Source organism: Capra hircus, chromosome 20 (genome assembly GCF_001704415.2).
Source record: "Capra hircus breed San Clemente chromosome 20, ASM170441v1, whole genome shotgun sequence".
Taxonomy (NCBI): Eukaryota; Metazoa; Chordata; class Mammalia; order Artiodactyla; family Bovidae; genus Capra; species Capra hircus.
In genome coordinates this window covers 56,254,794-56,280,847 of record NC_030827.1, presented here as the reverse complement: position 1 = coordinate 56,280,847, position 26,054 = coordinate 56,254,794, and the positions used below count along the sequence as shown (strand labels likewise).

The 26,054-nt window shown below is 44.0% G+C and overlaps 1 protein-coding gene across 1 annotated transcript in view; it reads right to left on the bottom strand.

Annotated features, from left to right (window-relative positions):
• The window catches only part of MYO10 (myosin X), a 261,210-nt gene that overhangs the window by 137,507 nt on the left and 97,649 nt on the right, over positions 1-26,054 (bottom strand). Inside the window, 1 exon segment of the mRNA XM_018065535.1 lies at positions 9,929-10,087. Within this exon segment, the coding sequence (XP_017921024.1) occupies positions 9,929-10,087 (159 nt within the window).

Sequence of the window (26,054 nt, the reverse complement as noted above, 5' to 3'; positions counted from 1 at the left end):
GTCAGACTTTATCTTTTTGGGCTCCAAAATCACTGCAGATGGTGACTGCAGCCATGAAATTAAAAGACGCTTACTCCTTGGAAGAAAAGTTATGACCAACCTAGATAGCATATTCAAAAGCAGAGACATTACTTTGCCGACTAAGGTCCGTCTAGTCAAGGCTATGGTTTTTCCAGTAGTCATGTATGGATGTGAGAGCTGGACTGTGAAGAAGGCTGAGTGCCGAAGAATTGATGCTTTTGAACTGTGGTGTTGGAGAAGACTCTTGAGACTCCCTTGGACTACAAGGAGATCCAACCAGTGCATTCTGAAGGAGATCAGCCCTGGGATTGCTTTGGAAGGAATGATGCTAAAGCTGAAGCTCCAGTACTTTGGCCACCTCATGCGAAGAGTTGACTCATTGGAAAAGACTTTGATGCTGGGAGGGATTGGGGGCAGGAGGAGAAGGGGACTACCGAGGATGAGATGGCTGGATGGCATCACTGACTCGATGGACGTGAATCTGAGTGAACTCCGGGAGTTGGTGATGGACAGGGAGGCCTGGCGTGCTGCGATTCACGGGGTTGCGGAGTCGGACACGACTGAGCGACTGAACGGAACTGAGCTCTCCTCCTAGACTGGATACACCTGCTGGACTCACCCATCACCCACAGTCAGAGTGAGCGTTCCCAGAAGTCACCTTTGACGTTGTCCCCTGCCAGCCTTCACGAATGAGTTCAAGGTCACTAACTCACACACAGCGCCCTTCCTCGCCTGCTCCTGACCACCTCGCCAGTCGGCTGCACAAACCTTCACTGCAGGTTCTTGCCTGTCCTGCAGGTAGACAAATCACGCTATTCCAAGTCTTTGTTGATCTTCTGCCAGGAAGAGCCACCCTCCCTCTTGGCTGAATTCCCCTAGGAATGTTTCAAAACTCAGCACCAGTGCCCCAGTTGGGATCCTTTTCTGACCCCCTCACCTCTTCTTGTGATGCCCATTCTTTGTGTCCCCAGCACTTTTATCACAGTCATTGTTGCCCCGAGCCATTGTCAAAGGTATGATGTGTCTGCTTTCATCAACAAGCTAGGAGGTCCTGGAGGGGCACTGTATTTTGTTTATTCATTATTTCATGAAAAAGTTACCATGATGAAGAGGAATTTTGCATCCTTGGAGCCACAAGCCCAGCCTGGCACACAGGCAGGGCTGAATCAATATAGAGACATTGGAGGCACCTGGATTTATTACCAATGCACCAATAAGTTCTCTTTTTAACTGAGTTCTCATGCTCCACACCCACCTTCTTCCCTAACAAAACTGCCTGCCATCCTCATCTGATTAAACAATTCAATTTCATTGAAAACTGGATCACAACCAGTAACTCAAGATATATGACCAAAGTCAAACTTACATTTAGATTCTTACATTTCCACTTAATTTGAGTGTGTTTCTGACTCATATTCCTCCCCTGTTGAAAGGAATCTGACCCAAAAGAGGCCGGAAAGGGGAGAAAAATGAACAAAAACAAAGCTTCTAATTGCCACCACCATGTGCCGATGTAGAAATGGCAACTCAAGAGGATAAATGTTTGGTCAAGTTTAAAAATACACAGAGTCAGACAGATGGTTACAATCATCTTCTGGCAATACCAGTCTTGATTTCATGTGAAGAACAAAACCCTGACAAACCACACTGTATTCAGCTGTTCCCGGTATGAGACAAATGCCAAGCCTGCTGGCCATCCAGTCTTCAGGCCATCCCTGAGAGGCGCGCTGTTACTTGACACTGGCTTTGGAAAGGGATGGGAAATAACCCCCAAAAGTCTCCTCTGCGAAGACTGAATGAATCCAGGAAATGAATGGCAGGTTGAGATCCACACACTGAACCCTGCAGCGTGGCTGGCCTGATGGGAACACGGTGGGCAGCCCAGGTGAGCTCACTTGTAATTCCCATGGCTTCAACAGGCAGCTGCCTGCCAGCACCTTTTACGGGTTTGGAAGTTAATTCGGGAACAACAAACTCATTTACACACTCAGTCTGCACGGCCACCTTCCCAGAGGAGGGTTTTATTTTTGAAACACCTAAAAATACACGAGCTGTGAAGCATGTTCTGTGCTTTCACAACCGTTTATCTTTAGACACAGCTCCACATCTTAAAACGGACTCATCTGACTCTTAGCTCTGCCGTTTGTTCAGCAAGACCAACAAACGAACCCACGAGGTGGGTGGAACAGAGCGGGGCTCCCTCTGGAGCCATCCTCAAGCCCATAATTGCAGCCGAGCTGTGATGTGGTTTCCAGCCCGCTCCTTAGACAGGAGGCTCCCACAGGCAACTGACTGAGAGCACGACAAACCCTGCGATAGAGACAACGGGTTTCTCTTCTGTTGGACAGAAAACAAAACTGCCACACCACAGAGCTGGCCAGGCCATCCCTTCACTCTGGACACAGAGCTGACGGTCAATGCAACAGAGACCTCATCTGTTTTTGTCCAGCGGGTGCTGAGATGCTGGGTACAGAATGTGAAATGATCCAGGCTCCACAGAATACGATGCAACAGGCATCCAAAACCCAGCTCGTCTCTCCCACTCTCCTCTCCTGGAGGAACTGTCAGAACTGTTCTTGGGGACATCAGGGCATCATTACAGCCAGCCCTGCCTCCCTCACCCCTTCCCCTTTGGGTATCACATGCAATTTTCTCTTGCTTACTCCCATCTCTGCTGCACTTGTTCAGTCGCTCAGTCGTGTCCAACTCTGTGACCCCCATAGACTGCAGCACAACAAGCTTCCCTATCCTTCACTATCTCCTGTGGCTTTCTCAAAATCATGTCCATTGACTCGGTGATGCCATCCAACCATCTCATCCTCTGCCATCCCCTTCTCCTCCCACCTTCAATCTTTCCCAGCATCAGGGTCTTTTCCAGTGAGTCAGCTCTTTGTATCAGGTTGTGGTCCAAAACCCTCATATCTACCCCCTTTGAGATATTGTAACACTCTCCCATCCAACCTACCCTCTGTAGACTGTATCACATCACTTCCGTATCAACCCTTCTAAACTTTTTTCAGGGAAACTGCCTCTTCAAACGGAGAAGGCAATGGCACCCCACTCCAGTACTCCTGCCTGGAAAATCCCATGGATGGAGGAGCCTGGTAGGTTGCAGTCCATGGGGTCGCGAAGAGTCGGACACAACTGAGCGACTTACCTTTGACTTTTCACTTTCATGCATTGGAGAAGCAAATGGTAACCCACTCCAGTGTTCTCGCCTGGAGAATCCCAGGGACGGGGGAGCCTGGTGGGCTGCCGTCTATGGGGTCGCACAGAGTCAGACACAACTGAAGTGACTTAGCAGCAGCAGCCTCTTCAAAAGCCTTTAGCAAGGACAATATAGTCTCTTCACCACCAAGCCCAAACACTGCTGCCTAGCTTTAAGTAAGGCAGGGTATCTTAGCATGACTGACATCTTAAGCCAGATAACTTTGCAGGGGGGCTGTCCTCTACACCTGAGCATGTTTAGTAGATCCCTGGCCTCTACCAACTATTAACAGATTTCAGCAGCATCCTCTGCCCTCGCTATGGCAACTGGAAATGCCTCCAGGTATTGCCAAAAGTCCCCTAAAACCCATGCATCTGGTCCAGAACCACTGCTTTTAAAGGCGTCCTGACCCCTCCCTACGGATTCCACTATTAGATGTTCCCCAAACATCAGACTCCATAAACAAAGGAACTTTCTCCCAGTTTAGCAAAGCCATCACACCAAATACACTCTCATCTCTCCACCTTCAAAAAGGCATCTCTCGAGCCTTTTCTTCAAATCAAAACTCTCAGCCCTCCTTTGTAGTATCATTGCTGCTGCCCCTTCTCCAAGAGAAGCCAGCTCTCCTCCCCACCCACCAATTTGTTCCCTACCCCCCAACCTCTTATCACTCTGTACAACACACACCCCTCCTCTCCAAGTCTTTAGGGACTTACAGGTGTGGGGACTTGTCCACATCAGGCCTCATCAGTGGTGGGAAGAGACACTTCTTCCCAGGGTGGGACTCAGGGGACCCTCTCCAAGCTGCCGGAAACCCAGAGACAAGAGGTTTGGGGTGAAAGTCTGGGGCAGAGCCACAGATCAAGAGCTGCCGTGATAAGCAGAGTTCTTATCTGGGAAGTCGCCAGAGGATGGGAAAGCTGACTAGGTGGAGCATTAAGTAAGAGAACCTGAAGTTTTAGGAAGGGAATCCTGTATTAAGGCAGGAGGCAAGGGTTTGGGGCAGGCAACTGAGGGAAGAACAGAGCTGCTCTAACCCGAGTTGTTATTGTTGTTTTTGTTTACTCACTAAATTGTGTCTCACTCTTCTGTGACCCCGTGGACTGTAGCCCATCAGACTCCTCTGTCCCTGGGATTCTCCAGACAGGAATACTGGAGTTGGGTTGCCATTTCCTCCTCCAGGGGATCTTCCCCACCCAGGGATCAAACCCGAATCTCCTGCATCAGCAGGCAGATTCTTTACCACTGAGCCACCTGGGAAGCCCTCTAACCCGGCGGTCAGAGCCAAACTGGACCAGTGGCAAGGCTGGAGCCACAGAGACCAACAGACCCCAAGGTTTGCAAAGTCTCTGTGGCCAGAAGGAGCAGCCCCAAGTTCCAAGTGGGAACTTTCCAAATAACAACCCATGGTATTAGATGAGTAAGACTGGGAGAGGTACTGATACAAAGGTTAGGAAGGTTCTTAAAGCTTTCACTGGCCATTCTATTGTGAAACAGCCCCATCAGGTACGAGGGTTATGACATGTGGCCTTTTATTTGTTGAGGCTAAAAATTATTTTTTAATATTGATAAGTAAAAGTGAAAAATCAATAGAAATTTGGCAAAAAGATGAATATAAAAATTGTAAAATGAAGTCTAGATCTTCACGGAACAGTCTTAAAGGATCAGAAAACCATTCATGTTAGTGCGTGCTAAGTCGAATTAGTAGTTTCTGACTCTTTGTGATCCTATGGACCATAGTTAGCCAGACTCCTCTGTCCAAGGGATTCTCCAGGCAAAAATACTGGAGTGGGTTGCCATGCCCTCCTCCGGGGATTTTCCCGACCCAGGGGTCAAACCCGTGTCTCTTATGGCTCCTGCAATGGCAGGCTACCTGGGAAGAAAACCACACAAAAGCCTGAAAGCTTAGAATGTTCAGATCCCTGAAGAAATAAGGATACTATCAGACGACACCTGACCTTGAAAAGTTTTTAAACTGACACAAAAACTTAAATGGTTAATATAGAGCCCAAGGGGAGATGAGTAGAGAAAAGTGGACTCAACTTTGATTTGTCTACTGAGTGCTCTACGCCTTCATAGCTCTCTACCCACATCTGAATTGTTATTTAATCACTAAGTCATGTCCAGCTCTTTTGTGACCCCATGGACTATCAAGGACCCCATGGACCCCAAGGACCCCAAGCTTGCCAGGCTTCTCTGTCCATTAGATTCTCCAGGTAAGAATACTGCAGTGAGTTGCCATTTCCTTCTCTAGGGAATCTTCTCAATCCAGCTGGATCAAACCCATGTCTCTTGCCTCCACCCACATCTGAATGGAGGATGCTAAAAGCTAGAAGAAATATTTTATTGAAGTCTTATAATGTTCTCAGGCAATGAGAGCATCCCTCAAGGAGAAGAGAAGTTAATGGTCCTTCTTAGCACAAACAACAGACCCCTCTACCTGGAGATGGGTCTGTTTACCAGCAACCTGTGATGCCCCAAACAGAAAGCCAACAAATGATCCAGAGTGGTGGGGGAGACACACGCAGGTTCCTTCTCAATGACAGGACTCGAAGGAGGGCACCTGTGGTGGGCAGAGTAATGCACTGCTCCCTGCCCCACCAAGTGGTCCTAGTAGTGTTAATCGCTCAGTTGAGTCTGACTCTTTGTGACCCCATGGACTGTCGCCCACCAGGCTCCTCTGTCCATAGGATTCTCCAGGCAAGAACACTGGAGTGGGTTGCATTTCCTCCTCCAGGGGGTCTTCCCAACTTAGGGATCGAACCAAATCTCTTACATCTCATGCACTGGCAGGCAGGTTCTTTACCACTAGCACCACCTGGGAAGCCCTTGGGAAGATCCCCTGGAGAAGGAAAAGGCTACCCACTCCAGTACTCTGACCTGGAGAATTCCATGGACTGTATAGTTCATGGGGTCGAAAAGAGTCAGACACGACCGAGCCCCACCAAGATGTTCACCTAATTCCAGAACCTGTGACTTAAGCGATGTTGCCACATAAGAGACTCAAGATATGATTAAGGTTGTAAGCTCTGAGACTGGGAATTAACCCAGGTAAGCCCTATCTAATTACATGAATTTTAAAACCTGAGAACCTCCCTTGGCTCTGGTCAGAGATCAGATGAAAGGAGGAAGAGATTTAAAGCATGAAAAGGACTAGGTCCAGGGTTGCTGTCTTTGAATGAGAAGGAAGGAGGCCTCTACCAGCCAGGAATCAGCAGCCAGCCAGCAAGAAAAGAGGACCTCAGTCCTACAATCGCAAGGAACTGACCTCTGGCAACACTGGGAAAGAACAAGAAACAAATTCTTCCCTAGAGGCTCCAGAAGAAGCCTAGCATGGCCACACCTGGAATTTAGTCCGGTAAGACCCCTTCAGACGAACCTAACTAAACTGCAAAAAAAAAAAAATCATAGCTATGGTAATTTGTTACGCCAGCAAAAGAAAACTAACACAGTACCTCTGTTACAAGTCAAGCCATTTTTCCCTCTTTTAAAACATGGACAAGCATCACTTTAGGGCTGAGATAAAGGTGGAAAGCTGTGCTTTTCTGATAGGTGGTGGTTTTCTCCTTGCGGCAGCATCTGACAGGTACCAGCATCCAGTGAAAACAGCTTCACTAATGGACATCAAGAGGGCTGCTTTCTATATAATAGTACAATTACCTAGGTTCTAAAAGGAAGGCATATAGGGTATAAATAACTGACCTGAGCTGTAAATTGGATGTACAAAAATCCTGTGTTTTCCCCTCAAAGGGGAAAGAAAAGATCTTCATTCCAGAAAAAAAAAAAAAATCAAGATCCTATTCATATGGTTTATTCAGGTTTACAACATCATCATGGTGGAGGGGAGCTTTAAAAGGCTCTGTCCTTTAACCCTCTTCAGTAGTTCTCCCCCTAATTGACTTTTTCATGACTATTAAATGTATAACAAAAACTTACATCTAAAGGCAGAAGGATATGAATTCTGAAATATTCATTTATAAGAGATAGGTACCAATAAAGAAATTTTAAATCCAGCTTCACTTTTACCATCAACTATGTTGCTTCTAGTATGAATGGCATCTATTTTACAAACATATGGCACAACTGCCAGGTGCCTGACTCTGCCCTTGGCTCAAGAGAGACAAAATCAGTCCTTGACAAACTGAGCAAGGAAACTGCTGTGTAAACAGTTACACAGCAGTGTCAAAGCCTTAATGCTGAAAGCACAGGCATGGGTCCCTGGACACCTGTGTAGGTGGGAAGGAAGCTCTTTTGAGATGGGAACAGGAGAAACCCACATTTGCTCAACAAGTACATGCACAAGCTATGACACACAGCCACTTTTACAGAAACATGTATGAAGATGACCTTTTCTGCAGAACATTTGGAAAATGCGGTCTCTAAAGACTGAGTGTAAGCAAGGTTAGTCAGAGGACTAGAAGGCGACTCCATTTCTCCACACAAGGCTGTCTGAAGACATTTGCCAAGCATTAGGTCAATCTGGCAAAAATGCCACCTTCCCATGATTAAATGAAGGCAAATAAACACCTTCTTTTCTTGAAGCTGAGGAAAATTTTGCATTAACAAATATCTAATTCTTCCCTCTTTCCCAATTCTCCTCTCCTGGTCTAAGGATGGATAAACTAGAGCAACCACAATACTAAGAGGATCCTGAGTTTCAGTTAGCACCTGCTGGCTATTGGAAAGTGAAAAGTGAAAGTTGCTCAGTCAAGTCTGACTCGGTGACCCCATGGACTATACAGTTCATGGAATTCTCCAGGCCAGGATACAGGAGTGGGTAGCCTTTCCCTTCTCCAGAGGATCTTCCCAACCCAGGGATCGAACCCAGGTCTTCTGCATTGCAGGCAGATTCTTTACCAGCTGAACCACAAGAGAAGCCCAAGAATACTGGAATTGGTAGCCTATACCTTCTCCAGCAGATCTTCCAGACCTAGGAATCAAACCGGGGTCTCCTGCACTGCAGGAGGATTCTTTACCAGCTGAGCTATGAGGGAATCCTAGTTATTGGAATGGCTGATATTATTATTCATCATAATCACAGGCATACCACCAAAACTGAGTGTTAACTCCTAAAGAATAAAAACTACTGCAAGATGAAGGGTTTTTACAATATTAAAATTTGGTTTTTAAAAAACTGCATAAATTTGAACTTGACAAGAAAAATAAACACCTATCAGCAGTTGCCCAGTAAAGACCTGCTAACAAAGGCAGGTGGAAAGGAGAAACTCTGAAATCATTCTTGACAGATGATGTAATTTATACTTTAATGTCAGAAAGGGATGACTACAGAAGCGATTTTTAGGTATTACTTTTATAATATAGGCACAGAGTTCATAAAAGTTGAGGAGAAATGTGCATGACTGCTTTTTATACCAGGACGTGTCTCCAATCAAAAGAGCAATCCCAAAGTGAGATGGGTCCCCTTGAACCCAAATGTCCCTTAGATGGAACCGTCCTACATGCTCATGGGAACGTACATCAGTGCAGCCACTATGGAAAACAGTATGCAGTTTTCTCAAAAAACTAAAAATAGAGCTACCACATGACCTAGGAATTCCACTCCTGGATATGTATCTGGAAAAAAAAAATGAAAACACTAGTTCGAAAAGATGCATGCACCCCAGGTTCACAGCAGCATTACTTACAATTGCTAAGACATGGAAGGAACCTATGTCCACCAAGAGATGAATGGATAAAGAGGATGTGATATTTACACACACACATACATACATATACACAATGGAATACTACTCAGCCATAAAAAGAATGAAATTTTGCCATTTGCAGAACATGAATGGACTTGCAGAGCATTATGCTAACTGAAGTAAGTCAGACAAATACTTTGCGACATCACTTACATGTGGAATCTAAAAAATACAATGAACTAGTGAGGGTAACCTGAAAGCAGCAGACCCGCAGAGAGAGAGCAAACTAGGGGTTACCAGGGACGAGGGGAGGCTTGCAACATAGGGGTGGAGGAGAGGGAGGTCCAAGACAGATGCAAGGATGGACTGCATAACATGGAGAATATTGCTAATATTGTAATAATTGTAAGTGGAATGTAACTTCTAAAAATCATATATTAAAAAAAAAAAATTTCTCCATGGATGCGCCTCAGAGCCAGAAAAAAAAAAAAGTGAAAATCCATAAAAGGAGAAAAAAAATCAAGAAAATGAGAGAAAGAAAAAAAGCTTGAGCTCAGGTCTGCTTGTTTGTAAAGCCACATTTCTCCTCAGCCCTTAACTGAGGAAGTCAAACCACTCTTCGTGACTTCTTTATGGAACAGAACACTCAGGAACAGAATGCACTCAGGAGAAGAAAGAGGTCAAATTATCCTTCGCTGCAAAGCCATCCCTGCTAATAAAGTCCAGGCAATCAACACGAGAACATGATTTATGGACCCACATCTCTAATTTGGCAAAAAAAAAAAAAAAAAACAACTAGAAATATAGCTTTTACTTAGAAGAACGGGAGGTTCTCAAAAAGGAAATAACTCTCTGAAAACAAAAATAAACAGACTCAAACTGGAGGGAGTTTGGAAACTTCCCTGATGGTTCAGTGGGTAAGATACTATGCTTTCACTGCAGGGGGCATGGATTTGATCCCTGGTCCAGAAACTGAGATCCTGTATGCCGTGTGACCCAGCAAGAGGAAGGAAAAGACTGGAAGGATTTTTAAGGGACTGAGAGCGGAACTTACATAGATTTGGTTTCTCTTGTAGCGCTGGTACAAGTTGTGCATGATGGCACCCCCGTGGAGCTCCGTCAGGGTGGCCATGTCATCCACGCCCTCCTCGCCCATGGCGTGCATAGGCATCACCTTCTGGTGTGTGATTGTGCTCTGCTTGTACGTGAATACCTGATGAGGGGGAACGAATTCACAGCTTAATTATGGGCAATGAACAGTTTCCACAGACTGTTTCCCAACTTACAATATAATCGCAGTACAATACCAGCAAAAATCAGACTGCAGAGAACACTTTAATTTCCTTCATGCCACCTACCTATTTTTGTGCCAGGTTGCTTCAGTCGTGACTGACTCTTGGACCCTAAGGACTGTCGCCCAACAGACTCCTCTGTCAGTGGGATTCTCCAGGCAAGAATTCTATAGTGGGTTGCCATTTCCTCCTCCAGGGAATCTTCCCAACCCAGGGATGGAACCCACGTCTCTCACGTCTCCTGCACTTGCAGGAGGGTTCTTGGCCACTAGTGCCACCTGGGAAACCTCACCTATTCTTAAAGGTAGCAAATTATTTTGACAATTGACATTTGATATTCCGAAAAGACATTGGTTCAAGTACTAACCCTCCTACGGAAATCACAGAAATGATAACTTTTTCAGTTCACTTTTCTCCCTCTGATGCAAAGCAGTAACAGTTAAGAAGCTGGCTGACCAATCTTTCAGAAAGTAATTTGATTTCACTGTATAATATGTTCAAGGGACCATGGGATATAGTTCAAAGCAAAGCTCTTCAATTTAAGTGTTGTCACAAAATTCACCACACCGTCTACATTTGTTCAGAGACTGAAACACAGCTTCTCAGGAAAGTCTAAAAAATATTCTCCCTTCTCAACTGAGATCTATAAATAGCATTCCTGTGATCTTTAGGAAAACAAATCCTCTCAGGTTTAAAATACAACTGATTCGGGACTCCTCTGGCTGTTGAGTGGTTAAGACACCACACTTCCACTGCAGGAGGCACAGGGTCAATCCCTGGTTGGGGAACTAAGATCCTTCAGGCAACAGGGAGCAGGCAAAAAAAAAAAAAAAAAAAAAGTTAAATAAATAAATTACAATTGCTTTGCTTGCTTGACAGCCTGAAAGTGAAAGTCACTCAGTGGTGTCCAACTGCAACCCCATGGACTATACAGTCCATGGAATTCTCCAGGCCAGAATACAGGAGTGGGTAGCCTTTCCCTTCTCCAGGGATCGAACTGGGGTCTCCTGCATTGCAGGCAGATTCTTTACCAACTGGGCTATCAGGGAAGCCCTATCTTGCTTTAAACTCCAAGACCAGTGGTGGGTGCTGCATATGTGCTGTTGTCTATTTACTAAGTCATGTCCTACTCTTTTGCAACCTCATGACTACAGCCCACCAGGCTCCTCTGCCCATGGGATTTTCTGGGCAAGAATACTGAGTGAGTTGCCATGTCCTTCTCCAGGGGAGTTTCCAAACACAGGGATCGAACTCACATCTCCTGCAACGGCAGGTAGGTTCTTACCACTGAGCCACCAGGAAAACCCATTGTATTGTGTACCAGAGACAACTCAGACACTGCAAGACTGATTATAGAACATGCGTGGACTTCTAAAATCTACACAGGGTTCTTTCATCACCATTGATTGGGTAGAGTAGTAACTGCACCCATTCAGCTTCATACGCTGACCAGTTTGACCAGATTTACAAACTCCGGAACATAAAACAATCATTCAATGATGGAGTCTACCCCCTATTTATTCACTGTATCCTTTTATATACAGTGAATAATCACAGAAAACTAATCAAACTGATCACATGGACCACAGCCTTCTCTAACTCAATAAAAATATGAGCCATGCCGTGTAGGGCCAACCCAAGACAAATGGGTCATGGTGGAGAGTTCTGACAAAACATGGTTCCCTGGAGAAAGGAATGGCAAACCACTTCACTACTGTGCCTTGAGAACCCCATGAACAGTATGAAAAGGAAAAAAGATAGGACGCAAAGATGAACTCCCCAGGTCGGTTGGTGCCCAATACGCTACTGGATATGAGTGGAGAAATAACTCCAGAAAGAATGAAGAGAAGAAGCCAAAGCAAACACAGTACCCAATTGTGGATATGACTGGTGATGGAAGTGAAGTCCAATGCTGTAAAGAACAATATTGCATAGGAATCTGGAAGGCTAGGTCCATGGATCAAGGTAAATTAGAAGTGGTCAAACAGGAGATGGCAAGAGTGAACATCAACATTTTAGGAATCAGTGAACTAAATGGACTAGAATGAGTGAATTTAACTCAGATGACCATTATATCTACTACTGCGGGCAAGAATCCCTTAGAAGAAATGGAGTAGCCATCATGGTCAACAAGAGAGTCCGAAATGCAGTACTTGGATGCAAACTCAAAAATGACAGAATGATCTCTGTTTCCAAGGCAAACCATTCAATATGACAGTAATCCAAGTCTATGCCCCGACCAGAAATGCTGAAGAAGCTGAAGTTGAACAGTTCTATGAAGACCTAAAAGACCTTCTAGAACTAACACCTAAAAAAAAAAAAAAAAAAGTCCTTTTCATTATAGGGGACTGGAATGCAAAAGCAGGGAGTCAAGAAATACCTGGAGTAATAGGCAAATTTGGCCTTGAGTACAGAATGAAGCAGGACAAAGAATAATAGAATTTTGCCAAGGGAACACATTGGTCATAGCAAACACCCTCTTCCAACAACACAAGAGAAGACCCTATACATGGACATCGGCAGATGGTCAATACTGAAATCAGACTGACTGTACTCTTTGTAGCAGAAGATGGAGAAGTTCTATACAGTCAGCAAAAACAAGACTGGGAGCTGACTGTGGCTCAGACCACGAACTCCTTATTGCTAAATTCAGACTGAAAGTAGGGAAACCCACTAGACCATTCAGGTATGACGTAAGTCAAATCCATTACGATTATACACTGGAAGTGACGAATAGATTCAAGGGATTAGATCTGATAGACAGAGTGCCTGAAGAACTATGGACAGAGGTTCCTGACATTGTAAAGGAGGCAGGGATCAAGACCACCCCCAAGAAAAAGAAATGCAAAAAGGCAAAATGGTTGTCTAAGGAGGCCTTACAAATATCTAAGAAAAGAAGAAGAGGAAAAGGCAAGGAAAAAAGGAAAGATATACCCATTTGAACGCAGAGTTCCAAAGAATAGCAAGGAGAGATAAGAAAGCTTTCCTCAGTGATAAATGCAAAGAAATAGAGGAAAACAATAGAATTGGAGAAGTGTAGAGATCTCTTCAAGAATATGAGATACACCAAGGGAACATTTCATGCAAAAATGAGCACAATAAAGACAGAAATGGTATTGACCTAACAGAAGCAGAAGATAGTAAGAAGAGGTGACAAGAATACACAGAAGAACTATACAAAAAAGATCTTTACAACCCAGATAAAAACAAGGGTGTGATCACTCACCTAGAATCAGACATCCTGGAATGTGAAGTCAAGTGGGCCTTAGAAAGCATCACTACGAACAAAGCTAGTGGAGGTGATGGAATTCCAGTTGAGCTATTTCAAATCCTGGAAGATGATGCTGTGAAAGTGCTACACTCAATATGCCAGCAAATTTGGAAAACTCGGCAGTGGCCACAGGACTGGAAAAGGTCAGTTTTCATTCCAGTCCCAAAGAAAGGCAATGCCAAAGAATGTTCAAACTACTGCACAATTGCACTCATCTCACATGCTAGCAAAGTAATACGCAAAATTCTCCAAGTCAGGCTTCAACAGTATGTGAACCATTAACTTCCACATGTTCAAGCTGGATTTAGAAAAGGCAGAGGAACCAAAAATCAAATTGCCAACATCTACTGGATCATAGAAAAAGCAAAAGAGTTCCAGAAAAACATCTACTTATGCTTTATTGACTGTGTGGATCATAACAAACTGGAAAATTCCTAAAGAGATGGGAATACCAGACCACCTTACCTGCCTCCTGAGAAATTTGTATGCAGGTCAAGAAGCAACAGTTAGAAATGGACATGGAAAAACAGACTGGTTCCCAATAGGAAAAGGAGTACACCAAGACTGTATATTCTCATCCTGCTTATTTAACTTACATGCAGAGTGTATCATGTGAAGTGCCAGGCTGGATAAAGCACAAGCTGGAATCAAGACTGCTGGGAGAAATATCAATAACCTTAGATTCACAAATGACAACACCCTTATGGCAGGAAGTGAAAAGGAACTTAAGACCCTCTCAATGAAAGTGAAAGAGGAGAGTGAAAAAGCTGGCTGAAAACTCAACATTCAGAAAACTAAGATCATAGCATCCAGTCGCATCACTTCATGGCAAATAGATGGGGAAACAATGGAAATAGACACTTTATTTTTTTGAACTCCAAAATCACTGCAGATGGGGACTGCAGCCATGAAATTAAAAGAGCTTACTCCTTGGAAGAAAAGTTATGACCAACCTAGATAGCATATTAAAAAACAGAGACATTACTTTGTCAACAGAGGTCCATCTAGTCAAAGCTATGGTTTTTCCAGTAGTCGTGTATGGATGTGAGAGATGGACTATAAAGAAAGCTGAGCACTGAAGAACTGATGTTTTTGAACTGTGGTGTTGAAGAAGACTCTTAAGAGCCCTTTGGACTCAAGAAGATCAAACCAGTCAATTGTAAAGGAAATCAGTCCTGAATATTCGTTGCAAGGACTGATGGTGAAGCTGAAACTCCAATACTTTGGCCACATGATGCGAAGAACTGACTCACTGGAAAAGACCCTGATGCTAGGAAAGATAGAAGGCAGGAGGAGAAGGGGACGACAGAGGATGAGATGGTTGGATGGCATCACTGACTTGATGGCCATGAGCTTGAGTAAGCTCCGGGAGTTGGTGATGGACAGGGAAGCCTGGCATGCTACTGCCCATGGGGGTCACAAAGAGTCGGACACACTGAGCGACTGAATTGATTCTTTTCACTGGTATTTTTATGTTTGTCCTTCAAATAAAAACACCAAGATGTAAAAGCAAAATGTAAACAACAAAAAATGTGATCTACACAAGCTCACATGTGCACATACATACAAAGTAACTTTCCTGAACAGTACAGGCAGATTGGAGAATTCTAATTTTCAGTATCAACCAGTTGTCTGAATATTCATTGGAAGGATTAATGCTCAAGCTCCAATACTTTGGCCACTGAGGCAAAGAGCTGACTCACTGGAAAGGACCCTGATGCTGAGAAAGGCTGAAGGCAAAAGGAGAAGACGGCAGCAGAGGATGAGATGGCTGGATGGCATCCCTGACTAAATGGACACATCTTCGAGCAAACTCCAGGAGATAGTGAGGGACAGGGAAGCCTGCCGAGTTGCAGCTCATGGGGTCACAGAGTTGGACCCTAAACAACTTAACAACAACAAGTTGCCTATATGGAGACAAATAGCATGTTATTGCAGAAGGAAATGACACAGTAGAAAAGCAGAAGCGCCAACCCAATGGTTTCCATAAACCATGGAAGAAAGTGGCATGTTTCTTTTATTTTCCAGAGAAAAATGAAAACTTCAGTGGTGGCATTTCTGCCACATAAACCACAAGGGTCGGTCAGAACCAGTCCTGAGAGACTGTCGAGGCCAGGGCAGACCCCAGTCATCTCTTCTGAGGTCCAGCCACTTTCCCAGCTGTTTCCCGGGCCCAGACACCTGCCAGGAAAAGTGCTGGCCCCAGCGGCCCCACCTCATAGGGAGGTGGCCACCCCACCACATAAGTGCCCCCCCATGGGGTAGGACAGGTCTGGGGCCACTGAGGGCACGGAAGGTGGCTATGCCATAGCCAAGATGACCAGGTATTAAAGGAAAATACCAAGAAATTCAAGAGTGTAGAAACACAGGATATCAGACCCTCATTTTAATTCATAACACCATACAAGAAAGTCAAGTACATTTAGGCTAACAGTAGTGGCCATCTTGGGCTTCACAGGTAGCTCAGCAGTAAAGAATCCATCTGCCAGTGCCGGAGACGCAGGTTCAATCCCTGGGTCAGGAAGATCCCCTGGAGGAGGAAATGGCAACCCACTCCATGGACAGAGGAGGCTGGCGGTCTATAGTCCATGGGGGTCACGAAGAATCGGACACAGATGAATACACACACACACACCCCCTACAGCTGACACTTAAAAATGATATCCATAATGACTAAGTATTTATGTCACATTAACATTCTGTTGCCTTTTTTTTCACACCCTGGGAACAGTAAGACAATGTATAGTCCAAGTGAGCAGCTCAGAGCTGGGCACGTGGTCTCTGAAAAAATGGCTACCACTGTAAATTGAGTCCCAACCTTAGCACATGTGATTTCCTCGTATGTTTTCAGATACACGCATTATCAGATGTGGGCAGGTGGCCATCCTGGGAGTGGGACAATCAAGAGAATGAGTGCTATGCCTTCTCCTGACCTCAGACAGAAAGAATCAGGCTAGACCGTAACAGTTACATAAATAAGAGGTTATGTACAGAAAAGAAATATGCCAAGACAGGGCTGCAGCTGTTCAACACAGTGATTATTTCAAAGAACAGTGGGTAAAGCAGAGAAAATATATGTGTGAAGGAAAGGCAGAGAGAACCATCCATTCAGAGATGGGTTAACATTTGCAAGGATTTTACAGTGATGCCTGGTACATTGATAAGTGTCTGATAAATTAACAAAGAAAATCCATACATTCAAACAAATATTTACTGATGTGTTCTAAGCACTGGGAATGCAGTGTATTTCTAATAAGGGGAAGCAAAAAGTAGAAATGGGCAAGTAAATATAATGCTGTGCAGATGGTGATGAATATCTATGAAGGCATAAGTGAGGGTAAAGGGATTAAGCACCCAGAGGGGTTACTTTATGTTGTGTTTAAAGACACCCTCACTGATCAGGTAACATCAAAGTAGAAACCCTAAGGAAGTAAGGAATGGAAGCAGGCTCCTGCATTCAGTGTGTTAAAGCATATTGTTTGAATAAATAGCTAATTTGTAAATATTTCAAAAGATTAATAAGATTCACAGTCTTGTTCAAGAATTTTTAAGGAGAGCCCCTTGAACTACCTGAAGTCTTTCCTGTGCAACAACAAACGGTACAAGTTGCACAATTTTATCCCCAAATAGCAAAAAAAGAAAATTTTAGGGCTAAGGAATGGAATTCTTTTTACAGGAATTTTTTGGGAACAAACAACAGCCAAAATGCAATAGCAATGTGAATTCCTCCAAACCCAACTCAAAACAAACTGAGTGACTTCAGTGGGGCATATATTAGAAGAAAGGTGGTAAAGGTTAAGAAACAGGGCAAAGTATAGAAGATTAATAGACAGGAAATCAATTTAGAGAAAATGGGGCCTCAGAACAAATAGCTCCTGTTATAGAAATAAAAGCCACTGGTCACAAGATGGACTGGATTAAGCGTGGGAACAAAACTAAGGCCACCCATCAACCCTACTGGGGCCTCAGAGAAGGTCTGCCCAACACTGGGTCCACCTCTGTATGGAAAAATGAAAATCAAATAGTTAATCAGGTTTTAAAAGAACAGCTGAGCCATTTTCAATCCCCTTTGAATTCTAGGAAAGTACACATACGGCAGGAAATCCTCATCAGGCTTATGTGCAAGTTCTTATAGTCTATAGGGGCTTCCTGATAGCTCAGCTGGTAAAGAACCTGCCTGCAATGCAGGAGACCACAGCTCGATTCCTGGGTCGGGAAGATCCCCTGGAGAAGAGATAGGCTGCCCACTCCAGTATTCTTGGGCTTCCCTGGTGGCTCAGCTGGTAAAGAACCTGCTGGCAATGCAGGAGACCTGAGTTCGATCCTTGGGCTGGGAAGATCCCCTGGAGAAAGGAAAGGCTACCCACTCCCGTATTCTGGCCTGGAGAATCCCACGGACTGTATAGTCCATGGGATCCCAGAGAGTTGGACACGACTGAGTGACTTTCACTTCACTTCACTTCATAGTGACAAACATAGATTTCTCTTATTACAATTCGTTAGCAACGCCCAGTCACAAAAATCTAACTTTTCTGATCAAAGAAGAAAAAAAAAAAGAAAAAAAGAAATCTTATTACATCCTCTCCTGATGGACAGATGGGATAGACAGCATTCTCAGTCTATCCCGGGACCCGGGTTCGATTCTGGGTCGGGAAGATCCCCTGGAGAAGGAAATGGCAATCCACTCCAGCACTCTTGCCTGGAAAATCCCATGGGTGGAGGAGCCTGATAGGTTACAGTCCACGGGGTCGCAAAGAGTCGGACAAGATGGGCAACTTCATCTTCCGTGAGCTTGGCATTTCTTCTGGAGAAGTCCTCAGTTTTGCTCTCCAGGGTACAGCTGGCAAGATTAGTAAACATTTTCGGCTGTCACAACTGTGGGGTGTGGGGGGAAGGGTGCTACTGGCATCCAGTCAGCAAGGTCAGGAATGCTGCTATAAACACCTGAGAGTTATCCAGCCCAAATGTCACGAGGACCAGGTGGAGATATCCTGGTCTAGGAATGCCCTGATGTGCCTTCCAACCAGATGTTCAGGTAGATACCAGGAAAAAATGATGAGTCAGCCAATGCCTGTAAGCAAAAGCTTTCATAAAACACAGACAAATCTTTTGGAAACAAGTTTAAAGATAAAAACATTTAACTCAAAGGTCAGCAGGACAATATTACATAATTTAGTTTTTGATTCTTATTTGACCCAAGTTAAGAAGGAGGATGGGGATGATGATGGTCACTAAGCAATGGATTTGCTTCTATTTGTTACTGTTTTCTCTTTTAAGGAAAATTTTTTACTGGAGTATAGTTGATTTACAATGTTATGTTAGTTTCAGGAGTACAGCAGAGTGAACCAGTTATACATATACAACTATCTACTCTTTTTTTAGAATTTCCCCTTATAGGCCATTACAGAATACTGAGTAGAATTCCCTGCGCTATATAGCCAGTCCTTATTACTTACCTATAATGGCAACCCCACTCCAGTACTCCTGCCTGGGAAATTCCAGGGACAGAGGAGCCTACAGTCCATGGAGTTGCAAAAAAGTTGGACATGACTTACCGACTAAACAACAAGTGTGTATATATGAATCCCAATCTTCCAATTTATTCCTTCCGCATCTCCTGGTAACCATAAGCTTATTTTCTACATCTGTAATATTTCTGTTTTATAGAGTTAGAGATAGTATCATTTTCTAATTGCACTGTATTACGGTCGGACAACACGTTCCACATGATTTCCACCCTGTCTCCCTGACCCAGAGCTCTTGGACCTGCTGCTTCTGTGTCTGGGCCACTGACATCCCACTAGTCTCCCTGACAGCTCCACCCAAATGCTACTTCTCAGAAGGCACTGATGCTTTTGTGTGAAGGACATCCTGCCACCTTCCTCCTGATTCTATCACATGTGCTGTTGCTCCTGTGACAGTCTGTAATCCCTTATCTATTATCTGTGGCTTCCCTGGTGGCTCAGACAGTAAAGCATCTGCCTGCAATGCGGGAGACCCAGGTTCAGTTCTGGGTCGGGAAGATCCCCTGGAGAAGGAAATGGCAATCCACTCCAGCACTCTTGCCTGGAAAATCCCATGGATGGAGGAGCCTGATAGGCTACAGTCCATGGGGTCGCAGAGTCGGACATGACTGAGTGACTTCACTTTATTATCTCCCTTGTTTCAAAACCATCTCACTCCCAACTCAGAAACCTCTAGTCAGTATATTTCAGCTCTTTGGACCACAATCTACAGGGGAAAAAAATGTGTTTTACACTGTGAAGTACTATATATGTAATTTCACAAGGGTTTCGTAAAACACCATGAAATTTGGTGCATCCCAGGATCTTCTCTTTCTTTTAAAAATCCGTTGTGACTCTCTAAACTGACTTCACACCTCACTAGAGAGAAGACTCAGTCTGGAAACTCTACAAAGGCAGGGCACATGCCTATCTCATTTCTCAGCGACCAGCCTCCGCCCACCATAGAGACTCAATAAATATTGAATAAATGGTTCTGGCCTTCAAAACGGGTACAACATACAGGGAGAGGCGGCGTTGAGTAGTGACCAGACACGGCCTTGGAGTCAGACCTGGCTGGACTCTGTTCTCCTAGACCTATGCTTTCATAGCCCAGGGATAATGAGCCAGACACTTAACCTCCCTGGCCCGTGACTTTCCCCACTGATAAAGTAAGATTGGTGATGATAATCCCTCACTCACAGAATTACTGTGAAAACTAAAAATAATGTGGTAAGTGTTAGTCATTCAGTTGTGTCTGACTCTGTGACCCCATGGACTGTAGCCCACCAGGCTCCTCTGTCCATGGGATTCTCCGGGCAAGAACAGTGGAGTGGGTAGCAATTCCCTTCTCTAGCGATCGTCCCAACCCAGGGATCAAACCCAGGTCTCCCGCATTCCAGGCAGATTCTTTACCAGGGAAGCCCAAGAAGACTGGAGTGGGTAGTCTATCCCTTCTCCAGCAGATCTTCCCGACCCAGGGACTGAATCAGGGTCTCCTGCATTGCAGGCGGATTCTTTACCAGCTGAGCCATCAGGGAAGCCTATATTGCAAAGAGCAATGATTTCCACCCTGTCTCCCTGACCCAGGGCTCTTGGACCTGCCCTTTCTGTGTCTGTCTCTGTGGCTATGCTCTTACGACAGGCTGTAAAAGGAAGCCACTTACTTAACTGAAACTGCCCTGACCTGTTCAGTGGTTGCCCCAAAGAGACTGGAGAAAGTGTTTGGGACACAAGAATGTAAAGTTGGCTAGAAAGTTCCACTGGAATCTTATTAAAGGCAAAATGATACACGTCTACTCTCCTAGGGAGCAGGGGGGAAAAATGGCACCAGCGCTTTGCTTTCAGCTCAAATTTGTCAGAGAAAATACATCTTAATTACACGGCCCAGGGGGGTAAAATGATCTTTACATAAGTAAAGATTCTGTTACTTTAACCTCCCCCCTGAGTTTGTGAGATGACTGACTTCTAATTATAGATAAAACAAGATTATTTTCTTTTTCGGAGACTCAAACTAGTTGTGAGATTAAGTCATTTAAACCGTCAGTAGGTTTGCAATGCACAGCAGGGCGAGATGCATGGCATGTGGGTGTCAAACCAAAATAGAAAAGAGAGGTGGGCAGAGGGCACTGGTATTTATTGAGCACTGACTGCATGTATTAGGCACATTTGATTCTCAGGGGCAAGGGAAACACCACTGCTCACTTCTTACAGAAGCCATTCAAGAAGATTCAGAGAAGTTGGGAAATCTACCCAACAGCACAAAGCACAGTAAGCAGTCAGTTCCTTGAGATCATGGCAAAGGCACATCCCACCCTAGAGAGACACTAGGTCAGAGACAATCCTGCCTCTGCCACTAACTGGCTGGGACTCCCTGGCACGTTCAGTGCAGTCAATGGTTACGATCCTTAGTCCTGCGGAGGAGAGGAGAGCAGAAAGCACGTGTGCACTGCCCTCCCAGCGTGCCAGGTTTAATTCTCTCACTTACCCTAAGATTTTCCATTTATTTACTCTCTCCAGTTCCCTCGGTCATTCATGCCAGGCTGTGAGCTGAACCCCAGGAATACAAAGATGAATTAAATGGTCCCTTTTTAGAGGGCTTATCGACCACCAAGGGATCAGAAAAATAAACAGGCAATCCTCACCACATGGTGGGGGCTGTCACAGAGTCAGATGGGAACTGGCCACGTGGGATGGCCCAGGGCCAGGCAAGAGCACACAGCCCAGGGCATCCGAGTAGCAGAGTATGGCTGGGAGCGGGGAGGGGGGTGGGGGGCGGAGTAGCCCTTGCCCTCTGATCTAAGGAACAGAGGGCTACGTATGTAGCTAAGGAAAGGGGGGCACACACTTGTTATCTATTCGTCATCATGAACAAGTCAGTATCAAACTTGACACCAAGACTGTCTTTCAAGAGACAAAAGAAGAAATCTCACTACAAAATGCAATTCAAGGAGATCGATTTTCTAGAAACTCCACAGGAAAGCAATGTCTGAATCAACGCTAGGAGAGATCAGTACACACACGGTTGTCCCCAAATGGACAGTGTGTCTTCCCGCTTTCATGTGCACAAATATCACTAACAAATGCATCAGCGATGACAGGTACAACCCAGAGTCAGGAAACTCCGGCTACCAGTCACTGACGTCAGACTTAACCACTGAGCCAGAATCTTTCTGATGACACTGCAGAGTGCGCAGGCAGATGAAGAGGATTAAGAATCCAAGAAGCCTAAGACAGCCAGGAAGCTAATCTGTGGACAGCACATCTGCTCAAGCACCCAGGGAGCCTTGCCACACAACATGAAAAAAAAAAACGAAGTTGCTCAGTTGTGTCTGACTCTTTGCAACTCCATGGATTGTAGCCCATGGAATTTTCCAGACAAAAGTACTGGAGCAGGTTGCCATTTCCTTCTCCAGGGGATCTTCCTGACCCAGGGATCAAACCCAGATCTCCTGCACTGCAGGCAGAGGCTTTACCTTTGAGCCACCAACCAGCAGACAAACGCAACTCACTCGGCAACTGCCTGCCAGCCAGGAAACATTTATCGCTCAGTCCTGTCCAACTCTGCAATCCCATGGACTGTAGCACGCCAGGTTCCTCTGTCCAGGCAAGAATACTGGAGTGGATTGCAATGCCCTTCTCCAGGGGATCTTCCTGACCCAGGAATCGAACCCGGGTCTCTCAGATTGCTGGCAGATTCTTTCCTTACCATCTGAGCCACCAGGGAAACCCTGCCGGCACAGAAGACCCAGAGGCTACCTTGGCCCTGGCCTCTCCCTGGTGAACCTCAGAGGAAAAGGTTAACAGTCACACTGACCTGGCATGGCTGTAAGAAATGACTAACACACACACGAACATATTACCATATTTACATATTAAGGATAATAAGATCTCCAATCGGGATTTATACACACATTAAGAATTGTGATTTTTATAAAAGAATTTAGTACATGTTTCTTTTAAACGCTAAACTATAACACCTTCTCTTTTTTTTTTTAGCTATTAAGAAAAAATTTTAAGAAAATCATCTGCACAAAGAAAAGGCACACTTGTTCCAGCTGAGCTAGGTTCTAAAGCTTCCTCGTAGCTGCTGTGACCACCCAGGCCAAGTCTACCCAGAAAAGGACCACCTTCACGCTCCATAGGTCAGTCTTTCCACATTGAAGAATTCAGCGTTCAGAAAACAATCACTATATTTTAATGTGTTTTCATTGTAGAGTTACACTGAGTTATGGTAAGATAAATCTATGACGATATTAGACTATGCACACACACGGTATAATCCTAATTTTTTTTTTAAATACACACACAAGGACAAACACACAGGCACACACAATAGACACAGACACATACCAGCAACTGTACTCCTGGGCATTTGCTCTGAAGAAACGAAAACTTAACACCTGCACAAAAACGCACACATGAATGTTCACAGCAGCTTTCTCTGTAACCGGTGAAAGCTGAAAAAGTTGGTCCCAGAAGGTTACATGCCGTATGATTCCATTTCCATTATATAAGATTCCCGAAACGACCCAATTACAGCAAATGAAGGACAGACTGATATGGCTGGAAGCTAAGGAGGGAGTCGGGGAGGAGACAACTTGCTGGATCCTTGTGCTGATGGAAAGGTTCTATATCGTGATTATCTCATACCTTGGTTGGGATACCGTGGTTCAGTTTTGCAGGATGCTATCGCCAAAGGGAACTGGGTAAAAGGGTATGCAGGATCTTTCGGAACTAGTGCTTATAAATGCATGTGGATCTATAATGATCTCAGAACAAAACACTTAATTTAAAAAGAAAAAATTTAAATATGTGCCAAAAGCCTAGAAGAAAATAGATCACAACTCCAATAATGGGTCACAAACTTATAGGTGTTTGTGTTTTAATACTTTTCCATGATTTGTTTCTGGTTTCTAAACTTCTTAAACAATTTCAGGCTTAAAGAGAAATCAGTCCAATCAAAATTATTATTAATGAACATACCCGGATACATGTAACTAATTCAATGAATCTTTGAAAAATGAGTACTGCAGAACTGCTTTCAAAAAATAACAAAAACAAAATGAAATAGTAAACCTCCCCCAAGGGTCACCAGCTACTGGAAAAAGAAAGGGCTTCCCTGACCCGGTTGTTTTACACAGAGTAAGTTCAGCCCTTTACACAGAGTAAGTTTCTGCAAGTCAAGAAGTGGGGATATGACGAATCCCAATTCTTGAGACAAACGTTCGACATCACTTCCTCAGTTCCTTGCCTTCACAAGCAAATTCTACCAAAAGTTTAGAGAAGGGCTAACATGTATCCTGCTCAAATTCTTCCAGAAAATCGTAGAGGAAGGAAAACTCCCAAATTCATTTTACGAGGCCACCATCACCCTGATATCAAAACCAGACAAAGATGCCACACACAAAAAGAGAAATTACAGGCCAATACCACTGATGAACATAGATGCAAAAATTCTCAACAAAATTCTAGCAAAGGAATCCAACAGTTCATTAGAAGGATCATACATCATGATCACGTGGGCTTTATCCCAAGGGTGCAAGGATTCTTTAATACATGCAAATCAATCAATGTGATATACCATATTAACAAATTGAAAGCTAAAATTATATGATCACCTCAATGATGCAGAGAAAGCTTCTGACAAAATTCAACATCCATTTATGATGAACACTCTCCAGAAAGCAGGCACAGAAGGAACATACCTCAACATAATAAAGGCCATAGAGGACAAACCCACAGCAAACATTATTCTCAGTGGTCAAAAGCAAAGCATTCCCTCCAAGATCAAGGATAAGACGAGGGTGCCCACTCACACCACTAATATTCAAAATGGTTTTGGGAGTCCTAGCCACAGCAATCAGAAAAGAAAAAGAAATAAAAGGAATCAGATTGGAAAAGACGTAGACTCGGTTTGCAGATGACATGATACTATGCATAAGAAACCCTAAAGATGCCATCAAGAAATTACTAGAGCTAATCAATCAATATAACAAAGTTGCAGGATATAAAATTAATACACAGACTCCTTTGCATTCTTATACACTAACAATGAAAATAAGAAAGAGAAATTAAGGAAACAATCCCATTTACCATTCTTAAAAGAATAAAATACCTAGGAATAAACCTACCTAAAGAGAAAAAAGACCCATATGCAGAGCTAACTATAAGCCACTGATGGGTGAAATCAAAGATTACACAGAGGAACAGATATTCAACCATGTTCCTGGATTGGAAAAAAAAAATCAATATTGTGAAAGTGACTATACTACCCAAAGTGACCTACAGATTCAGTGCAATCCCTATCAAACTACCAATGGTATTTTTCATAGAATTAGAACAAAAATTTAAGAATTTGTATGGAAATACAAAAGACCTTGAAGAGCCAAAGCAATCTTAAGAAGAATGGAGCTAGAGGAATCAACCTGACTTGAGCCTATACTATAAAGCTACAGTCATCAAGACGGTATGAAAGAAAGAAAAGAGTTAGTTGCTCAGTCACGCCCAACTCTTCGCAATCCCATGGACTGCAGCGCACCAGGCTCCTCTATCCACGGGATTTTCCAGGCAAGGATATTGGAGTGGTTTGCCATTTCCTTCTCCAGGGGATCTTCCCAACCCAGGGATCAAACCTGGGTCTCCTGCACTGCAGAGAAACTCTTTACCGATTGAGCTGTATGGGACTGGCACAAAAACAGAAGTACAGACCAACGGAACCAAACAGAAAGCCAAGAGATAAGCTCATGCTCCTATGGGTACCTTATCTTTAACAAAAGAGGCATACTAAAGAGTATACAATGGAGAAAAGATGGTCTCTTCAATAAGTGGTGCAGGGAAAACTGGACAGCTGCACGTACAAGCGTGAAATCAGAACATTACTGTATGTTAGCAGCATACACAAAGATAAACTCAAAATTAATTAAAGACATAAATGTAAGGCCAGAAACTGTAAAACTCTCAGAGGAAAACATACACAGAACACTTTTTTGCAATAAGTCACAGCAAGATCCTCTATGACCCACCTCCTAGAGTAATGGAAATAAAAACAAAAATAAACAAATGGGACCTAATTAAACTTAATTAGGAAGCAAACTATCAACAAGATGAAAAGAC